Consider the following 21,042-nt stretch of genomic DNA (forward strand, 5'->3'; position numbering starts at 1 on the left):
AAGTGCATCCTTCAGTTTGTCCAGCTGCTGGCAGTAGACTTCCGAATTAATCGTTGTGTTATCCGGTAAAAGCTCAAAAAAAACGATTCCTTTAAAATCCCACCAAACAGACAGCATCACCTTTTTTTGGTGAATATCGGCTTTGGAAATGGTTTGAGTCGATTCATCTTTTTTGCTCCATGACCTCTTGCGTTTGACGTTGTTGTATACAACCCATTTTTCGTCCCCAGTAATGATGCGCTTCAAAAACGGATCATTTTTGTCACGTTTGAGAAGCGAATCGCAGACGTCAATGCGGCGACACAGATTTCTCTCTGTGAGAACATGGGGAACCCATATATCGAGCTTCGAGGATAATCCCAGGCCTTTCAAGTGGTCATAAACTGTTGAATTCGATAAATTTAACTTCAATCCGATCTCACGTGTTGTTATTCGACGGTTCGCATCAACTAATGCCTTTATGGCGTCTTTATCAGCTTCAACCGGCCTTCCCGAACGTGGTGCATCTTCGACATCAAAATTGCCAGATCGAAATTTAGAGAACCAGTTCTGACACTGGCGTACTGTCAACACACCTTCTCCATACACATCGGTCAATTTCTTTCTGGCTTGAACAGCATTTTTACCCTTTCTGTAGTAAAACAGTAGGATATGTCGAAAATGCTGCTTATCGCTCTCCATATTTAAAAGGGCACCAACCAAAAACTACTGCGTAGAATTAATTGAAATGTTTCACACACAAGCCTTGTTATATGAGCTCTCAAAGCATATAAAAATTATATGGCTTAAGTGTGAGGTTAAGTGCAAAAAAATACCATTAAATCCTCTGTCGGGAAAAAACGAAATTACTTTCCGAACAACCTAATATTTTTTTGTTGGAAATGAGCTGTATAATCGTCTCCTAAAGTATCTTTCTCCCGTCAATGAACACCCTGTACATATCAAATATGTAGTTGTAGTGCAAGGTCTGCCTGTGTTTCTCTTTTCCCAAAACATACTTTCCCTGTATCCTCACATTCCTCCCTCTCAGCGTTGTTTTCTCCAATTTCGTCTCCTTTTTTCAATCCCTTGAAATGTGTTCGTTAACTTATGCCTTTGTCTCTATATTTTGTGCCGCATTCCTCTTTCTTGTCCTCCCTGAAAGGACATACTTAACGATTATCATTACCACAATGCAAAATGACCGGCTCACGCTGATGTTACACTGTATTTAAAATATGACCGACCATAAAGATAAAACGCTTAATTTATGACGACAGGCCATTATTTACGCTTGATTTGCATTTCTATCGATGCACGAATCGCCTGTTTAGGAAGCTGCATATTCTTTATTATGTATGTGGTATTTATTTAATCGTTATTTATCGCGATCGGCGGCTTAATAACACAAATCTGATAGCACTATGTTGTAAATATTGGTACAAGGACTATTAGTTGCCGTTGCCATCTGTGATCAAAGTTAATAATCAGGGAATATATCGGAAGTACACTGAGGTGTTATGGGAACTTGTAGAGTAGAGGCTCTGTCTCCATCTGTGATCAAATTCGGAAGCTGGGGGGATCTTCCTGTTCAACACGTGATATCTACTTGAAAATTGCGGGGATCTCTTATTTAGAATGGTTGAGATTTATCAAAGGATATTTGTCAGGTCTGTCGTGGATACTTCGGATTTCTCGACAATTCATCATCAGGTTGATTCGGGTCAACAGTACTTTGAAGTCGTGGAAAATAAGTTACAGGTCGATGTTAATATTCTTTGAGATGGGTCCGTATCAGATTAGTCTGGATTACCTTAAGATTTTGAAAAATTATTTCTCAGGAATAATTCTCAAATGATCCCAAATATGCAGATGCAGCATCGAAGTTCTAAGACTGGCGTTCCGCCCCTGATTTTTATCCCGTGATTACTATACTTTTAACGTTTGGTCACAATTTTAAATTTCTGCGCTAAATTCAGAAGACACAGTGCCGTAGACAGCTCCCTTTCGGATAAATGTTTAATAGTTCATAAAAAGTTTAAGAAATATGTTTTAATCATTTTAGATGCGTCTTTTAACTCGTGAAACGCTTGTGATACGCCACTGACTGTCAGAAAATAATAGTTAAATATTATAGGTTTATCATGACATGTTTTGAAGAATTTTCAACAGTTGCCATTATGTTCTGAAATGCTTGTGGTACACCATCGACTCCCAGAGGCGTGTATGTCTAATTTTGAATTTAATAGTGAACAGTCTCGTTTAAAAACTTGCAAATTTTTGGAATATTTAAAAAATTGTTAGTTTAGTTTTAAAATATTTGTAGCTTACGTCTGAGCATACGCTGTTTGAAGCTCAGACTTTACAAGAACATGTATCTAACTAGCAGTAGCATTTTGCTCTTAAAACCCTTATGATACGACACTGAATCTCAGTTATTAATAAATCACATTCAGGGCAATATCTCGAGACTACAGGGAGGCGTATATAGCTCAATTTCGAACCAATAATAAAAGCCTAAACATAATATAAAGTATTTTAAGCAGATGCACTTTATTCTTGAAATTCTTGTGATACGCCCACTGCGACACACTTATTAATAGATCAGAATTTAGCCCAAAATATCTGAAATTCGGGCCACAACACAGGGGCGTACATAGCTCATGTTCTTACTCAAAAATAAATTGTCAATGCAGCATGAGCTTTCAAGCATTTTAAGCCTTATATTAACAGCAAGTCGTTATGATACGCTTCTGAATACCTTTTATGAACGTGTTCATAATTTAAATTAAAATTTTTGTCACTACCCAGGAGCGTACTAGGCGCAACTCGCTCGTTTTCGAATTATAATCGACAGGATGTAGAGTTGCACTTAGTTGGCAAATTTGAAGAAAAAATGGTGGTATGGCTATGAATATTGATTACATAACTTAATTTCAGAATATTTGAAACCCAGGGGCGTGCGAAACTCAATTTACTGCTCAATTTACCACAAGCTTTAACAGAAGTTTTGAGGTATTTTAAGTAGTTGCATTTATTTCTTGAAATCCCTACGATACGCCACTGAACATCAATGACAGTTAATAGCTCAAAATGAATAGTAATGAAGATATGACGATGTGAATGTCAGTTATTGACAATTTAAAATTTAGATTGAGATGTGTCAAAATAGTGTGGTGACATAGTAGCGTACACTGCTACAATAGTCAAACAGTAACGTACATCTAATGACATCCAACATCTAATAGCAGTTTGACGCTTTATTTATAGAAATTCGAACTTAATCTGTCGTTATTTAAGGACTTCATACGTAGTTGCTTAAAATTGTCACGTAATGAAGAGTTTCCCCAAATAACTTTTGACTTTAACGTCCAATCGTAAAAGCCCCAATAACTCCATCGGTGCTGAGTGTGAAATGCAGGAGATAAAAGTTTATATTGTCGTAAAACCAGTTAATGCAAAAATTAACTACCGAATGTAAACAGAGTAAGGCCCCCTGTTTTACGGTTATTTTCGATTTTGGGACTGAATTTTGGCGAAATTGCCGCATTAAAGCCCGATTTTAGGTGCTTTTTTTATATCCACAGTCGTAAACTTTCGGCCACGAAAAATGCGTACTAACCACTTTAGAGCCAAGGGGATTAATCTTTCTGAAACGCGTACTTACATAGCAACATTCCATGGATAAGTAGGCTACTGCAAGTACTCACCTGGAAACAAGAAAAATCCGTTAAAAGTCCGCAAAATATTCTAGAACAAAGCGGAAAGTACTGGAGCTGTTCTACTTGATAATAATAACAATACCACAACCCACTTCTTGGGTATTAATAAATGGGCTTATGGTACAGCATCCGTGGTTGGACCACGATTTGCCCAGAGCATTTTGTGCATTACAATAGCGGCTTCCTGATCAGCGGTTTGGTAACGATGTCTCCATATAGAATCAAAAAATTCAAAAATAGAGCTTTTTTTCAAATAGAACTGCCTCAATCAAAAAAGTTCAAAAATAGAGCTTGTTCTATGAGCAGAATTGCCTCTGTTAATCAACCAACATCTGAGGCCTATGCGTTTTTAACGTAGTCAAGGAAAAATTGTTGCCTCTTTATATGCGACTTTATTGGCCGTTTTGCCAAAGGCCTTAAGGATTTATGATTGACGTCGCCATTGCGTTTACTGAAAGAACACAAAAGGCCTATCATGAAGCCTGCCTTCCAGTTACGTCCTAATCATATTCATAAACTAGTAAATATTATATTGCACAGTGAGCTGAAATTAATATTCTCATGGTGAAGGAGGACCTACACGTGCAGATGGTAGGGACGGAAAGGTACTTAAGCATGGGCATTTGTACCTGAAATATTCATACAGAAGAAGTTGCAATTTCTTTAGAAATGTATAGAGATGAAAGGAATGTTTTCAAAGATTTACGAGGAAAACTGTTCAAAAAATCATTAGAAAACAGCCAGAAAATCCACTCTATTATCAATACTTCCAACATTCCAAACAGACCCTTTAGAAAGTTTCTTGCCGCCGTTCGACGTTATTTCGTCAAAAACTAGTGATTTCATATCCAATGAATCTGCTGATGTTATTTGAGATTTTGTGATTATTAAATCGTCTAATTTACAACGGTGTAGTTAGTCGTAATGGAGAAAGAAATATTAAAAGAAATTTGAGCTACAGTGTTATTTTTAAATTTTAATTCTATCACTTACATTTCTACGCTCCTGGATTTCACTACACTTATGCAAATATCAAATATGGTCTGTTACAGGTACAATTTGTGGTTATTAAGATTTCTAAAGTTCAGTGGCGTAGCCAGTTTCTCAATGTGGAGAAACGAAAATTTACAAAATTTTGAGCTAGAGTGTTTTCAGATTAAAATTTCACGATTTTTACGTTTCTAAGGCCTTGACTTTTGTTATATTTAATCTTATGCTTCATTACTTACTTATGCTCAGGACACACTTGCCCCTAGATTCATCAATGACTGAAAAAATGGAGTTCTTTACAACTTGGAAAACAAGAATTTGAATCCCGTAAAAACAGGGGCGTACAGGTGTCAATTTTTTTTAAGTCCGAACGAGCCAACAAATCGAATGGAAGAAAAGATTTAGAAAATGCTTTAGGAATCTTTAAAGCCTTTGATGCGCGAATAATTTTTAGATGATGTTTGCTGAGTGCTGTGGAAGATTTCTACAATAAAAAAAAGCATGTCGGACGCGTTTTAAAGCACATATAAATGAAAAAAAGATTTAAACAAAAAACAATTTGGCACACCAATGACTTATTATATGTTAGCGCTATAATGGTTATCCACAGGTTCCAACATATGCATTGGAAGTCATTAAAAACAGGGGTGTACACGACAGAATTTTCAAGTAACAAGCAGTAATAAAAAAATCAAATGGAAATTGCTGGATTTTCAAGTGTGATACGCCAATGCTTTTGTGTATACTACAGTAAAGGTGCTTTACACGTTGAAAACTTTATGGGTAACATTGTGATGTGACATAATCAGAATGAAAAGAAAACAAACCGGAGAAATAATTTCGGAAATTTGCTTGGCCCGAAAACCTTGCGGTACGCCAATGACATACTCTATGTATATATGTTGAACAAAAGAAGAATATATTTGTTTGAACTTAATTAACTAACCATAGACTCTCCGACAGATAGACACTCTAAATTGTTCAGAATTGAGGAGAAGTTTTCAATGAGCACTCAACGATAGATCATATAGGAAAACTGAATTTTTAGGCAAATTTTTACATTTTGCAAATAAAATGATTACATAAATCACCAGTAACTTTATGTAAATTCTAACATAAGCCTTAATCCAAACCTTTGTTGTTGATTATCCTCAATAAGCAATACATTATTTGCAGGAATTCTCCAATGTTTGAAATTTACTTAGCATTATCTGATTAAATAAGATTATTGGATCATTGTTGATTGTTATTTACTTTTATTAGCACTAATCATACTTTCTAAACGTTAAAGTATTACATTGTTGATTATACATAAATCTGCGTAATTTATTGGAAAATAACCTCATGTTGGCCACGCGAAAAAGGCCTTAAGAGGTCATTCTTCTGCGGCACCGGTGCACCTGAAGGCCAAGCCAGTGGCACTCCAACGGGTCAATTAATTACTTTAATCCGATAGGAAACGGAAAAGTCCGTGATTTATCTCGTACTTTTGACTTTTATAGTGCGCCCAGCCAAGAGCAAATCCACTGTTTCGCTTCGGTGCCCTCGCTAATTCTGTATTTATCATTTCAGCGCAAATAGCACTGAGAGTGTACCACTATTTAATCCTGCAGGGGCTTAGAATTGCTTTGCTTCTCTAATGTGAACCAGTCAGGAAGTCACCTCAAAGAGGAGTTGTTAAATCATTTTTAGGTACGTAGTACCTTCCTCTATAACGGAGCATTGCGCGCTCGGGGTTGCTACCGCCCAACCAAGTTTTCATCCTTACGTCGTGTTTCAAAGCGATAAATCAAATCTTAACATTTGCAATGCCAACATAATTTATCGCCTTTACACGGCTTAAAACACCGACCTTTTTACTCGCTACTAACAAAGCGCATTGCTGATTCAATAAATTGATATTAATAAATTTATTTCTTGGATTTATGGTTTACGTGGTCCTTCAAGGACATCCGCGACACCTGCTGGGTCCTATTTGCATCACCAATAAATAACCCGATGGCAGTTGCTTTATATATTATAATTAAGATTAGTTTATCTGGGTACTCGGGTACCACTTGTCGATCATTACCATATTAGATTTGCCGAACCCATCGACACCTGTGCATGATAAGTCGCGTTATTGTGCTATTGTTTTTTAAAAGATATTAATGCTTTAGCAGCCTGCAAACTAACAGGTTTAATCAGGAATGCAAACTAATGTAATTCAGTATGATATCACTCTTAGTTATTCATCAGTCGTAAGGTGTACATTCACTGAGAGAACGAACGCTGAACCAACATTCACTTGTCAGTTGTCCCGTGACACCGTCAGGGACGCGTTCAAAAATCACACCCCAAGTGTGAGTGTGTTAAATCAATACAGACATTTAAAATCTAAATTAAAAAATTCCGCATTCACTGAGATGAACAAACTCCGAACGAACATCGAACTACAAACAATGTGATTCGAAGTTCATTTGGTCGCAATTTATCGTTCGCTTTTTAAGGCGAACTCGAAATGAATTACCCCCACTTTTTGGTTTCGCTGATCGTTGAACATTTCCTACATCCTGCGAACCGTGTCTACTACCCTTAATTAAAATAATCTACATATACATTAATACAGAAATGAGTGTCGAAATCATACCTTTATTATCGCCTTTGTCAGAAGTCACGGGACACAGTCAGGGACGAGTTCAGAAAATACACATCGGGTGCGAGTGTGTTACATCAATTGAGAAATATGAAAGAGCGAATGGTCGTGATGAATTATTGTGCTCAGAATGCCCACTGTCTTATATGATTTTCTACATTCCAATGAGCAATTTCTGCGCCTGAATTTTGATGATTTTTGGATATTGCAGTTTTGCCCAGCAGGACAAAATTAAACCACTGTCTCGTATATTTTGTTACAATAATATATGCAGGGTATAAGGTTCAAAGGGTTTTTCAACTGCTATTTTCATATTTTTTCAAATTGATGTTAAAAATGAGGTTTGTCCTGTATATTTTTTCGCCATGGCAACGACTAACCCAAGGCCGATTAAACTTGCGAATTTCTAGATTTGACCTCGGTTTGTCGAATGCAGTAAAATTTTATTAAACTTATAATACACATGTATATTAGACGATTTTCTTTGATTACCACTGCAGTATTTTCACATTGATTTGTCGCTTAAAAACACGTTATTAATCAGGTTAGTTTATAAATTTTTCAATTAATCCCCGATTACTTTTTGATAATAAATATTGCGGCAACATCGAACAGGTCTAACAGTAGCAATTCCAAAATCTATTCTTAATCTACTGTTTATTTACAATTCCCAATTAGCTGGGGGGAATAAAAGATTTACGGGATCTGCGGCTTTTTATTGGAGAGTGCGCGATAATGGGTTTTGATTAATGGGTATTTGATCCTTTGATCGCTTTCTATTAGATATTATTGTTTCCCAATTAGGTTTGTTGACTGAATAGACAAGACTTGAAAAATTAGAGGCTTAAGTCATAGAAATCTATCGAGTTAATCGAAGCTATTGGTGCTGATTAGGGGATTAATCAAATGCGATGTTGCTGATTAAAATAGTTTCGTAATTAAGACTGCAACGAGAGTGAGGAAGAGTCAAAAAACTTGGGCTGGTACACGAGATTAAATTAAAAGGAAACCGGTGTCAATGGAGCCTTATCGCGGGCCACAAAAGGCCTAATCAGTGCGCTAAGTGGGGCCCCGCCAACAACAATTAAGAGTGGTCGTGCCCCCGGGGAGGTTATTAATCAGATACACCCTCAGTAGATGCAGGCAGCTGCTGCACTCGAATGGGGGGTGGTTTCCTAAACATTGGCTATCTAATTTCATAATGAACCTCGTTGTTTTGTCTCAAAATACAAGATCGTTATTAAACATTTTAAATCACTTTTCGGTACTACTTTCTTGATAGGCAACGACTCTATAGGATGTCGCACATTCGAGAGATTTTGGATTTGTTTTTTTGTTTGGAAGGGATACTCACTCTATGATCAGCCTGGAGCATCCGAGTGCAGTGGGTGGAACACACCACAATTATCATACTTGTCAGTTGTCGGAGATATAGACAGGGACGCGTTCAAGAAACACACATCGGGTGTGGGTGCGTTACATCTGTTAAGAAATTTTAAAAAGTGAATGGTCGTGATGAATCACTGGGTTTACAGTGCAGATGGATTTATGGGACATTTTGCAAATCTTTAACATTGTTTGTCCGTTGATGCACTTAGAAAGAGCATTCACTCTAAGATCAGTCTTGAATACCAGAATACACTAGGTGGAACAAATCTCCAAGAGTCTCTATTGCTAAACTCATCAATTGTCACACAAATGAATCCAGGATCAGATTTCAACAAAAGTGAGTGTGTTATGTCAACTGTTAAAAAATTGAAACGAGCCACTGCCAGAGATAAATTCTGTACTGTTAGTATATCATCATGTGAATTTGAGTGACCCTAATGTCGAATTTGTCAATTGCCACTTGAAATTATTACTAATGTGTTTGGAAATCATACAGTAAGTGTGTGTGCGTCATATCAGCTGTACAGGAACTTGAATGTGGAGAACTCATGATTTGTGATAACAACTTTGAAAAAAATTAAGCTTTTGAAACAGGTTGTGGAGAGGCTTAAATTGGTCCACACGTTCTCAAGGTATCAACGAACGAACTTGAAAAAATAGGGAAATGCAGGCATCTCTTCATCTTCTGTAAATTTTAAGAAAATTTCCGGAATTTCTGAAAGCATTTTTTAATGAACACAACCTAATATTGTCTAATTAATACAAATTGAAAGTATATAGATTACTTCCAAATATGGGCTTGATACGTCTCTGTCTTTCCAATTATTGGATTTGTACATTTCTGCTGATTAATAGACAATTATGCAAATATTTTAAATAGATATTTACGGATGAAAACAGCTCTAATTATATTTCCGAAGATCGTATAATTAAAGTTGTTTTTGAAATTTTATAAGTTGTCTTCAAATTTCAGCTAGATACGTCCCTGTTCCTTGACAGCTTTTTACTGATTTGAAGACGATTTCGAGATAAATTAGGTAGAAATTGATCGACCAAAACTCCTCAGGTATATGGTTGTTTTTCAAATAAGATAATTTACCAGAAATCTATACTTGATACGTTCTTGTTTCCACTGATCTATTAGAAAATTTCTGTTGATCCGAAAAGGATTATAGAGACCAATTTTGGTAGAAATCTGAGGATGAAAGTCGGTGTGTTTGTTGGCAGTAATTTCCTGAAATCGTATAGTTAGAGCAGTTTTTGAAATTTTGTAAGTTGACCGCCAATATCAGCTTGATATGTCCCTGTAATCCAATGATTAGTTAGCAGATTTTTACTGTGTCAAAGAAGATTATGGAATGATATATTCTCGAGAGATAAATTTTCGATTGCATCATCTTCAGAACTGTTTCTGAATTTTTGATCCAGTTAAAACTCAGTGGCGTCCCTGACATTTAGCTACCGTCTCCTTAACCTTCCTTAAAATTACGTTTATACGCTTTTAGCCTCCCGGTATTTCTTTTGCTTCGTTTGATCAAGAATCTCTTTACACCAGCCATAAACTGTACCCAAATTTTACATTCCGGTAATATGATTCATTTCAGTTAAAACCCTTAAAAAGCTTTAAAACCAGGACCATATATTATCTTCATCATTCCTAAGTCTAATCTAGCCAACCGTCCAATTATAGCCCATAAATCGCGATTTGATGGTTATTAACAAAAGCCTCATAGAACAGTTTAATGTGACAGTGATCCTGAGTGACGCTAATTATACCCTCAGCGTGACTTTTACTGCTCAGAATTTAAATAACTTAATTTCTCATTACAATATTACATTGGGTGCATAAAATTCGAACTACATTCGGCAGATAAACCTCTTCAGTGGTACCTCCCTTATATCCAGAGGGTTTCTGTGTATTGTGGGCCGAACATGGCCGCTGATGAAAGGCACTTGCGGCTTGATAACATGAGAACAATGAGGAGAGGAAAGGTATACAAGGTTGAATACAAGAAGCACATAGATTGCCCGCACCAATGCCTCTTAGACGTCCAGATTAAAAGTCCGTACAAAATTAATTAAGTACTGATTTAATTTATATTAAATTGTTACCTGATTTATTTGTCCATGGAGGGGGACGGGGAGAGGACACCGCAGCGGTTTAAGCAGCTTTGACGAAATATGGGCCGAAAAAATTCATTGGTGCAGCTGGCGGTTCTCAATTTAAGATGCAATAGCCCGGGGTTAATGAGATATTTTCAGGCTGTCGGCTTCGGTTAAATCCGCCAGCCGTTAATTACAGCAGGGGGTTGAACTAATCTGAGAGGGAGGGGCTCCTACAACTTTTTCAAGAACGAAGACAATCGAGCCGGCTGCAAGAAGATTTTTATGATGCCTCGAAGATATTAATAATTTTTCTCTGAGAAGTTCAATAGCACTTTCTCTTCAGTGATTTGTGGCCATTTGTCGGAGGCCCAAAGTCGCGCTTCTAATCTCGTTAATCTGTAAAACAGGAAGTGTTTGAATCCGATACTTTCCTTTTGATAATTAGTTGCCTCTTACTTCTTGCGGTGGAAAATTTATCACTAAAGCGTGATAAGTTCATCGGGGCTTTTTGAACTATTTCTGCCAAGCTTTCACTCGGAGCTTGTTATAAGACTTAGCAATACTGACTTAAACCACATAATGATGATGATTTCCACGGCCACCTTTCTGAAACGACGGTTCATCGAACTGAATTTTCCAGACCATCTATGGAAGTATCCAAAGTTAATACAGCATCCACATCTGTTAGAGCAATAAACAACACCTCGCAAGTTTCGAATTTTTCCTGAAAATTTCCAAAGTGGTACCCAAGGCGTCCAATAATTTCAAGCCCCGATATTTGCGGAACCAAAAGAGCAGTTATATTAAACATACATTTTTCAATGAGCTCTATCAGCCTGCACGGACGAGTTGTTCTTCCTCTTTTAGTTTCCGAGATATAGGCTAAAATTTATATTGATTTTCGCGATTTTGAAAGTCCGTGGAAGCGAAGGTTCTTCAAATTGTGTTTTTGCTATTTTAGAGCCTCATTGAAAGTATGCAGGATCAACGTAGGTTCCATATACAGTATGTCGATTAGTACAAAATTACCACTTTAAGAGAACCAAAAAGGCTCTTTTTCTCGGTTTTTTGAATTATCAAACATGAGCGCGTTGTGCTCAGAGTCCAATCTATTTTGCGTTTCATGCTTTGAAATAAAAACTCCAGCCTGAAAATGCTATTCACAATTACCTCGTGAGGATCTCTATAGGTTGAATTTCATGCGTGGACCAAATAACTACGATTGGAAAATAATATTTTTCTGAGACATATTTAACAGATCTAAAAAACTGTTTTCTGGATCTTATTATTTACATTTGAGGTTTTGGAACACCTTTTGGAACCATGCACGGAGCTTCATGATTCTCATTTGCAAATTACAGATGTTCTGATCCCTTATGCAGTCTTATGGTTTAAATTAAAATTTTCAATGTGTTGGTAATATTCACAACTCAAAACTTACAATCATAAGATTCTTCTATGTCCTTAATTCACACTCGCTCAGAAATAATTATTTTCTGAGTTTAATTTTGCATATGTATATCGGAATGAAAATTTAAAACTTTGCGCCAACTTCAGTTCCCCGTTTGCATATCATTGATTTTCCCAGTTCTCATTAGTGGAATGAGCTTTTCGTCCAATATATTCTGAGTCTTACTATAATGAGTTTTTTACTACAATAAGTTTGAGAACGTGAAAATTTTCCAATTATTTTCATCATTGTTGCCTGTTTAGAATTACGTAAAATAACTCACAATAAAGCAATTTCTCCCATGTTTAGCGTATAATTTTTACCTGATTCTCACGGTCCAAAATGGCTACAAATGCAGATATTCCATACATCTTCACAACTTGCTCATACTCTCAGTTTCCCCCTCAGGGATCAGCAGTTCTCTGTGCTCCGTCAGAATTGAATCTCTTCTGAGTGCCGCATTGCCCTCATACATGAGAGACTACTGCTCAGAAGCTCAAAATAGAACATATTTTAAGGGTGGTAAGCATACATAATGATTCTTCCTCGTTCATAGGCAAGTGCCAATGTTCTTAAGACTGAGAATCAATGACACTATCTGTGAACATAATTTATCTTATTGACCGTAACCTTTGGCCTACAGTAACCTCCTTTCTCCTATCCATTGACCAGGCATGCATTAAACCTACAAAGTAGCTCCAACAAAGCCTTAATTTACTTATACGTTTACGACACCTGAAACCCAATACCAACGGAAAAATTACCCATCATGGTTGACCAGATTACATATGTCGATTATTCCGATTCGTTCGCTTGTCGGTACAAGTTAACTTCACCGACGAAATTACTTCACTCATCTGAGGCTTTTTACATGGTTCTTTACATGTCTTCTTTGGGAGTAATTGGATATTTATTATATGGGTGGCACGATGGTAATTGGGGTAGTGCGTGACCATCTTTGAAGTATTGCGACGATGGAGCGCAGTTTCTGGTCTATGCGTGAATAGTTTTTGGTGCCAAAAGGTCAATGTATCACGTATGTTGAACGAAATTTAATAATTAGATCATGAACTTGATATCCATCATGGAGTCTAAATTTAGGCAACAGTAAACATTGTTGTTTACGTAATCGAAGCAGTCTCTTGTGATTAATTATAGATCGGCGCAGTGTGCAAGTTCATTGAATAAAAGTGCCTTAAGGAGAGGTATAAAAACTCTGATCAATTGTTCAAGATGACCTCGTTCCGATCATTTATCATCACCAATCAGCGGCCTCGGCGAAGATTTTTATTACGTCGTATAACACAAATCCATTTGCGATCGCGAAAAGGTATTTTTGGCAATCAGTCTTGATGGCAACCTTTCATTAATTCGCCCCCGAAAATTTATGGGTGATCCGCACGATGGGTCATGGGCCGCTGACGGGTTTAAAAGAACGAAAAACCTGGTCCCTGGTCAAACAAATACCTTACAAGACATTCCACTTAGGCGATGCCCATGGACGCGGACGGTCTTCTTGATTTATATAAATATTTGTCCATGCTCCTTCTGATACCGTAAGATGGGCCTAAAGGGCTGTGAAAAAAAATATGTGGAAACGAAGAGTTTTTTCGAACACTTAAAATCATAACTTAGACGGCACAGGCTCAGGATATACTCTGAGTTTATTTGAGGCTAGAGAATCAACGACGCAAGTCAAACGAAGATGGAATTTGCGTGTAAGCTGTGAGATTTTGTCCATGAGTCTTGAAATTTTGCTCCTAAGCCCTGAAATTTTACTCATAAGCCCTTACTGGGGAAATGAATGACGCGTGTTAGGCAAAGAAAGAAATTCTGATCATCATCAAACCCTTACTGGTCATCGGAGTAATTTCCTTTTTTATATCGCCATGTTATAGGAAATTTGTATATCAAAGATTTTTCAATGCTGATTCAAAAGGTACTCGATTCTATGTGAACAGATCTGAAATTCTTGTGAAGACTCAGTGTGATATGATGATCATTCTAAGATATTGAGAGCAAATTTGTTTCTAACCTTTTATACTCAGAATATATCATATTCTGAGCTGCAAAAAACGTAAATTTCATATTTTCTCCCTGCTTCAGTGCCATAAGATTGTGTTAAATTTAGGGACGACTCAGAACACATTATAATTCTCCTGCGAATTGCAATTTCAGCTACAATTGGGCTCTGAAGAGCAGTTTCGATTTAAAAGTCTAGAAGAAACCTCAGATTCTGAAGTCCTCGCAGAAATTTGCTCCGATTAGACACGCTGATTAAAGCAAATCGACTTCTGTGCTGAAGTCTGACCTCAGAATACATTTTACTCTGAGCAATGTTCGGTCACGTGCACTAATGACCAAATTAGGATTAGTGACATCCAGTTGTGACTTTTAATTAAAAATAAAGAATAAGCGGCCACAAATGGCCACATTAAATTGCCGTTAATAATTTAATAGATCACAGTGGTGGAGGGATGGCAAATTTATTAGCTATTTTATTTGATGGGACATGGACACTAGGGAGAGGGTGACTTTGCTATTAAAAGAGAAACTAAAACTGGCGAGCTTATATCCTTAGAGAATGCAGCTCAATGACCCCCCCGAGGTCTCCAAGAAGAGTTTAAAGGTCAACAAACTCTTTGATTTGTTCCGGTCTCAAGATTAATCTCCAAACAATGGATGATGTTTAAAGAAAAGCGACTTGACTTGAGTAGTTAGAGCTTTAGCTCTAAATCTAGGAACTTAACGAATTCCATCAACTGACGGTTAGCCAAAGAGCAACCCGTCAGGGATATTGTAATTCTTCGTGTAATACAACGTTGCCCACTGTTCAGGATGGTATTTACGAATGATAGGGATCTCTATGAGGTGAGATGCATGTGCGAGATACTGAATTATTAATTTATACTCTACATCGTGACCTGCCTAATTTATTACTCCAGAGCAGCAAGAGTTTTCGCTGGAAAACCACCTTGATGACTCATCGTGGAAATCCAGGTATGGAATATTTATTCAGGGTGCCAACTCAATAACATGCTTATTTGATCGCGTAATTCGCTTTCCACTGAGTCAGCTAATGTTAATGATTGTTAGGGGTAATTATGGTCATCGACCATGCGAAAAGGCAAATATTGGTTTGGAGATGGGATTACTCTCTGCGGTTAAATCGATGGCGGTTAACCCCATTCAGTGACACCTACTCGGAGCTATTTCATGAAATTACCCATCAAAGGTAAAAAAGGTAATGGTGGGTTAGAACGTATGTGTGATGTATGCAAATCTTTTCGAGTACTCGCTTCCTGCATGACAACGCAGAACCACTTCATTCATAATAGATAGAATAGATTAGTGAGCCAATTAAAAAGTTGTGGAATGACTGAGGCAATTCAGGTTGTGAATGACCCTCGTGAGGCACTTGACGGCTGAAAAAGGGTTTTCGCTGGAAAACACATTCTAATTAACGAGGCAACATGTTTCTGCTAATGTTCTCTATTCTTGTTTGGTCTCGGTTTTGGCCGAATTGGACGGCCTGGATAGCTGGAATGATAACGAGTTTTGTCTATACAGGGAGAGACTGTTAAGGTGGAACAATAAATTAAAAATATGTCGTTTTAATGAATCAATTTGTTGAAAAAATATTTTATGAGTTTTCAAGCCAAAAGGGCATATGTGCTTCGACTTAGGTCAAACGACAGTTCATGGCGCCTCAGAATCTAAGTAATTTTTTAATAAAGTCTAAAACATTTTTATCGAGGCTGTCTTCAAATATGGGCCAGATACGCCCCTGTTTTCGGATAATTAATTAGCAGATTTCTATAGATTTAAAGTGAAATGTAGGGACGAATTTTGAGATAAATTTATCTATAAAAACTGCTTGGATTGTTGGCAGTAAATTCCTGAAAATTGTCTAGTTAAAGCAGATTTTGAAATTCTGCTAGCTGCCGACAAAAATATGAACCTGATACGTCTCTGTTCTTCAATGATTAGCTACCAGATCTCTGTTGATCTAAAGAAGATTATGAGGTTTATTTAAATAGAAATCTCCTCTAATTCGTGGCAGTAAATTCCGGAAAGTAGTATAATTACAAAGTTTTTCAAGTATGTACTGATAAATTCACTCAAATATAGGCCAGATAGATCCGTGTTTCGTCTGATCATCTTTCCAATTCACACTGTTTTTTCTACAATTATTTAATTTGTGTAATATGCAAAATGTTGCATTTTTTCAGGATTGAGAGCCGCAAAAATTGACCCCGTATCTCAAAAACTAAAAGAGGTCTTATCATCCAGCTTGGTTAAATTCAGGGAAAGTAATTTTGGTGATTGACAGCAAATTATCTTGGATTTTTACGCCTAAATGCACAAAAATCCACAGCAAAAGGCACTAGAATTTTCAGGCAATCTCAAAATTTTTTAGTGGCTGCTTTTCACTTACTTAGCAGATTTGGTTGCTATGGAAATCTTCGGGAATCATCGTGATTTAAAAGATCTTTTAAGTGTTCCCGTACCTTGGGGACTATCACCATATTTTGGGGATTCGGGGGTCAAAAAACTTAAAATCCGGCACTGAACGTCAGTATCAAAAGCTCTTCATCGAAAGCATGGAGGTAATTACCACGGTAAAAGTTGTACTAAAGCCCTGGTATTAAAATTAAGTCTACTTTTGTGATCCGGTTAATGCCGTTTTGTAACTGGTGGACATTAAATGCCGCTACAAGTATAAAATTAATTATTATTGTCATGTTGTAGTTTTTTACTGCCGCCGCAGTAATGCGGTTACATACCGAGGGTAGAAAGGCAGCGAATTTCAGTTTGTAATTATTCAAATTATGCCTGCTCAATGAAGGGAATTAATTGGCGGAATTTCAGCTTTAGTCGCGGCTAATTAATAACCAAAGACTTTCTTGTTATGAAGCAAAAAAGTGACAGCTAAAGAGTGCAGCTTAAGTCCCTTTAAGTTTTTACTACCGTGTCTGAATCTATTATCATACTAGGTCTGTAATAAACAAAAAATAGATAAATCCTACACGGCATAATTTAAAATTGTGTCGTGTTAAAGCAAGAAACGGAATTAAATAAGAGCTCGTAAATCAGTTTCCACCAGTTTATTTAGATACTAGGAAGCTTATTAATGTTATTTTGACGGGTGTTAACCGACTATGACTTATTGCCACTTTACTCATTAAATTTATTCCTGTTTCAGGGTTGTTGTGATCGATTTTTATGCTTTGACTGCATAAATATGCTCCTTTCTTTAATAGAATTGCCCTAATTAAATTCACTATTTCCCTCTTTTCGTCCTTTCAAGCTCGCTTCTTTCGAAGGACCAATTACAGGAGACTCGATCATTAATGTATTGTATGAATCGTATCCAGTTTGTTGTGGAAATATGAGAAGCAAATTTGAGTATCCAAAAAGTTTCCAACAAGTGCGACAAAGTCGCAGCCTAACTCTATCTGCGTTAAAGAAAAATAATCAGAAAGTTTTTAATTAAATTATGATTTCGGAAATTATAATTACAGAAATTTAAACTAATTGTCGAAACTTGACTGAGAGATATTATGGATTTATAAACAAGTATGCAATTTGCACTGTTTGGTCTTAAGTTTGCAATAGAAAATTTTCTCTCTGACGAAGATTTTATACATAAAAAAAGGACAAAAGTTTTGTTACGACTCGATTTCACACAATTTTCAGAATATTTCACACAAGCTAAAACCGTTTGAAGGTACTATCATGGAACTGGTTGAGAAGAGTTTTTCGAAAATTTCACACTGCTTTACATGATACAGGATTTTGACTCAAATTATTATAATATAATTTATGAGCTAAAGTCTAAATTTTCAAGTAAAATTGCATAATTACCGCAGAACATTTCAGTTTATTATTATGAATCGATTTCATAAAATCTCCGGAATAACGGCGAAGAACAACATTTTTTTATGCGTAGACAACGTAAAGAATACATAATGTTAAGTTAACAAATTACCAGCATCAAAATGGAAATTAGTCCATTAAATCATAAGCAAATTTCCACTTTGTCCCGACTTCTTTATGATCCTTCCATAGTTTGGCACCATAAACTTGATCCAGGTCCACGATAATGATAGTGTGGGGGTATTTTATGGCTAACCGGGTAATTAATTGTAGGTTTTCAACAGCGATGGCCACTCGGCACGCAAAATACATATTACTAATCACATTTTTACGCCCTTTAATTCACTATACTGGAGATTACAAGGTTTACTAATGGTCCGGCTGTATCGGGGAGAGAACTTTGATTATGGTAACACCCTGTATATTTGACTAATGCGATATTCGAGGAATGGAATATCTCTGAAAAGTCAGCAGTGGCTGCTGTACAATATTCCCAGAATCGCTGAATGTTGGATATTGAACAAAAGGTCTTTTATAGGGGGGACTAGGCGAGGATCGGTGTGGGAGGCATATTGTAATTGCATAATGTAGAGTTTTATTACGCTGCATTGAATATTGTTATGATTAAAGGAAAGTTCTTCAGGTTGACAACAATTTCATTGCGTCTCAAAGAGTATTTTTGTTGAATATTTCGAAAATCAGGGTCGTAGCAGAGAGGCTGATAAAATCTTACAGAATTTCTTAAACTCCTAATTATAAAAATTGGTAAAAATCGAATGAAGCATCCCGTGCCTCTGTTTTTGGTGGGATATATTAGCTTTAAGCTTCTTTGGTATCTAAGCGAATTCCCAATTTTATTGATTAAAAATCAGAGATGTATCAGAGACCTTTGTAAATCTTTCCCGAATTTCTTAAAACTCCAATGAGGAAAAGCGATGGAAAAAGTGTGCTGCCCCATTATTGAGATTGTTGTGTTTAATTTTTAAGAAAATTCTTAATTTTATTCTTCAAAAATCAGAGACGTAACAAACTGGTTTGAAAACTGCGCCAATAAATTTAATACTTTTAGTTTTAAAATTATCACGTAAAACAAGGCATTACACGCCAGTCTAAATTTCGCGATTTAGTTCTTTAAAAACCAGAGGCGTAACACACAGACTTAAAGTTAAAAACATTTATGTAAAATTTTGTATATGAGATTTAATAAAATTATCCTTATTGAATACCGCTTGCCACGCCATTGTTTTTGACGTTATATATAAGGTCCAGGTGGCTTGCATTTTCACAGTAATTCGCAACTTGATCCTCAAAAAACCAGCGTCGCATCAGCTCATTTACAATCTATTCCAGATAAGCCTTTGTGCATGTTTAACCTGAGCTTGTTATGCTTGAAAACTAAGCACTACGACACTGTTTCCAGTAAGATACATTAGCTGTAGTTCTTTGGTCTAGGGGACTATTATTTAGTGACCTACAAAGATAGAAAAACTTGCCTTTTGTCTACCTGTGTGTTAAATGCGCTGGAAGTGTGGAAATTGGCTTTTGTCATGCTAAAGGACGGTCTCAGACAAAGAAGTCGGCTTCAGTGTGATAAGAAGTGGCGAAGATCTTTGGTAAATAATCCTCTCCTAGGGATTACAAGGGCGTCACACACACAGGTACAAAAACGAAAGAAGTCAAATAGCTTCCTGCTTAGAAATGCCACAATTTCTAATTAAAATTTCTTTTGTTGATGTAAAGCGACTTCCTTGTTTGCAACATAAAATAATCGTAAAATTGCTCCCTAAGTAGAAGTGGGCTGTTAGAGATGTGCAACAAGTCAAATATTTGGTTAACTTTTATTGGGGCTTTGTTTAGGTGGACAGATATGGGCCAACCTCCGGTCTTAATCTGGGAACATGAGGAAAACGTGGAATTTGCTCTACTTTCACGCATATAAGAAGAATCTTCAATCAGACCAACACTAACAGCAAGACCTTTCTTTAGGGCCTCATTGAAAATATCAATAGAGCAAAGTACTACTGACAAAATGATTCGGAAGGTAATCCCCATTGAGCCGAAAATTGAAAAAGTTTAAAATTCCAATTTTGACCCTAAATAAGTTTTTACTGTATATTGAATCCCAGTGCCGCAGTCGAGGTCCACTCTACGAATCCATAGGCGGAGTGACGATTTGTTCAAAGATTTTTTTATTTATTAAAAATTTATAAGAGAAAAAGGGAAACTATCAATTTCGACCTAATGAAGTTTTAAACATTAATCGAATTTCAGTGGTGCGGCCCAATCTAGTTCCAAAGATATTTTCTAGATTTGTAGCTATCACTCTATGACCCCATAGACGTGGTGTTTGTGACAATATTAAGGATTTTCAGACAGAAAGCTCTCAATTTTGACTCTCGCGGAATTTCCTAAGTTGATTTTATTCCAATGGCGTCACTGTATTGCAACCTAGAACTTCGTAGGCGTATCGGCATTTGCAATAAAAACCGAAACCTTTTTGATATTTATTGAGTCCCATTGAAGCACCTCAGCCTTGTTCTAAAGAATAATTTAAAGTCCTCTGTAGTCCGTAGCTCCAACTTTTTCCAAATACACAAAGAGCGTGACCACCGTGTAAAAGAAATTATTCCCATCAACTTCGGTTTCTATTATAGTAAGGCCCAATTTACAATAGAGTTTATAGGACATTCCAAGATTTTACGATATTTTTACTATAGTAGTTGGACAATAAACTTAATTTGGACCATTCCGAGCTTAAAAAGAGGTACTTGCGCCGGCCATCGTAGACGTTTTATTAGGTAAGGTCGTCAAATTTTATTCTCGAAAGCCCTTCGGGTTACGGCCAGTCTGGAGGTATAAATCGAGAAATACGAGGCAACTTTGTTCCGGGT

General features: G+C 36.6%; 1 protein-coding gene across 3 annotated transcripts in view; it reads right to left on the bottom strand.

The window, feature by feature from the left end:
• Positions 1–21,042, bottom strand: part of LOC136410754 (protein Wnt-4-like) — a 50,028-nt gene that overhangs the window by 18,922 nt on the left and 10,064 nt on the right. Inside the window, exon 1 of one of the 3 annotated variants that reach the window (XM_066393063.1) lies at positions 19,641–20,000. The exons of the other annotated variants lie outside the window; for them this stretch is intronic. Coding sequence (XP_066249160.1) covers positions 19,641–19,700 — 60 coding nt within the window. The 5' untranslated portion in view covers positions 19,701–20,000. Of the gene's footprint in view, positions 1–19,640; positions 20,001–21,042 lie in introns of those variants that run through there. 3 annotated transcript variants of the gene reach the window in all.

The sequence above is a fragment of the Euwallacea similis genome, chromosome 9 (genome assembly GCF_039881205.1).
Source record: "Euwallacea similis isolate ESF13 chromosome 9, ESF131.1, whole genome shotgun sequence".
In the NCBI taxonomy this organism is placed as follows: Eukaryota; Metazoa; Arthropoda; class Insecta; order Coleoptera; family Curculionidae; genus Euwallacea; species Euwallacea similis.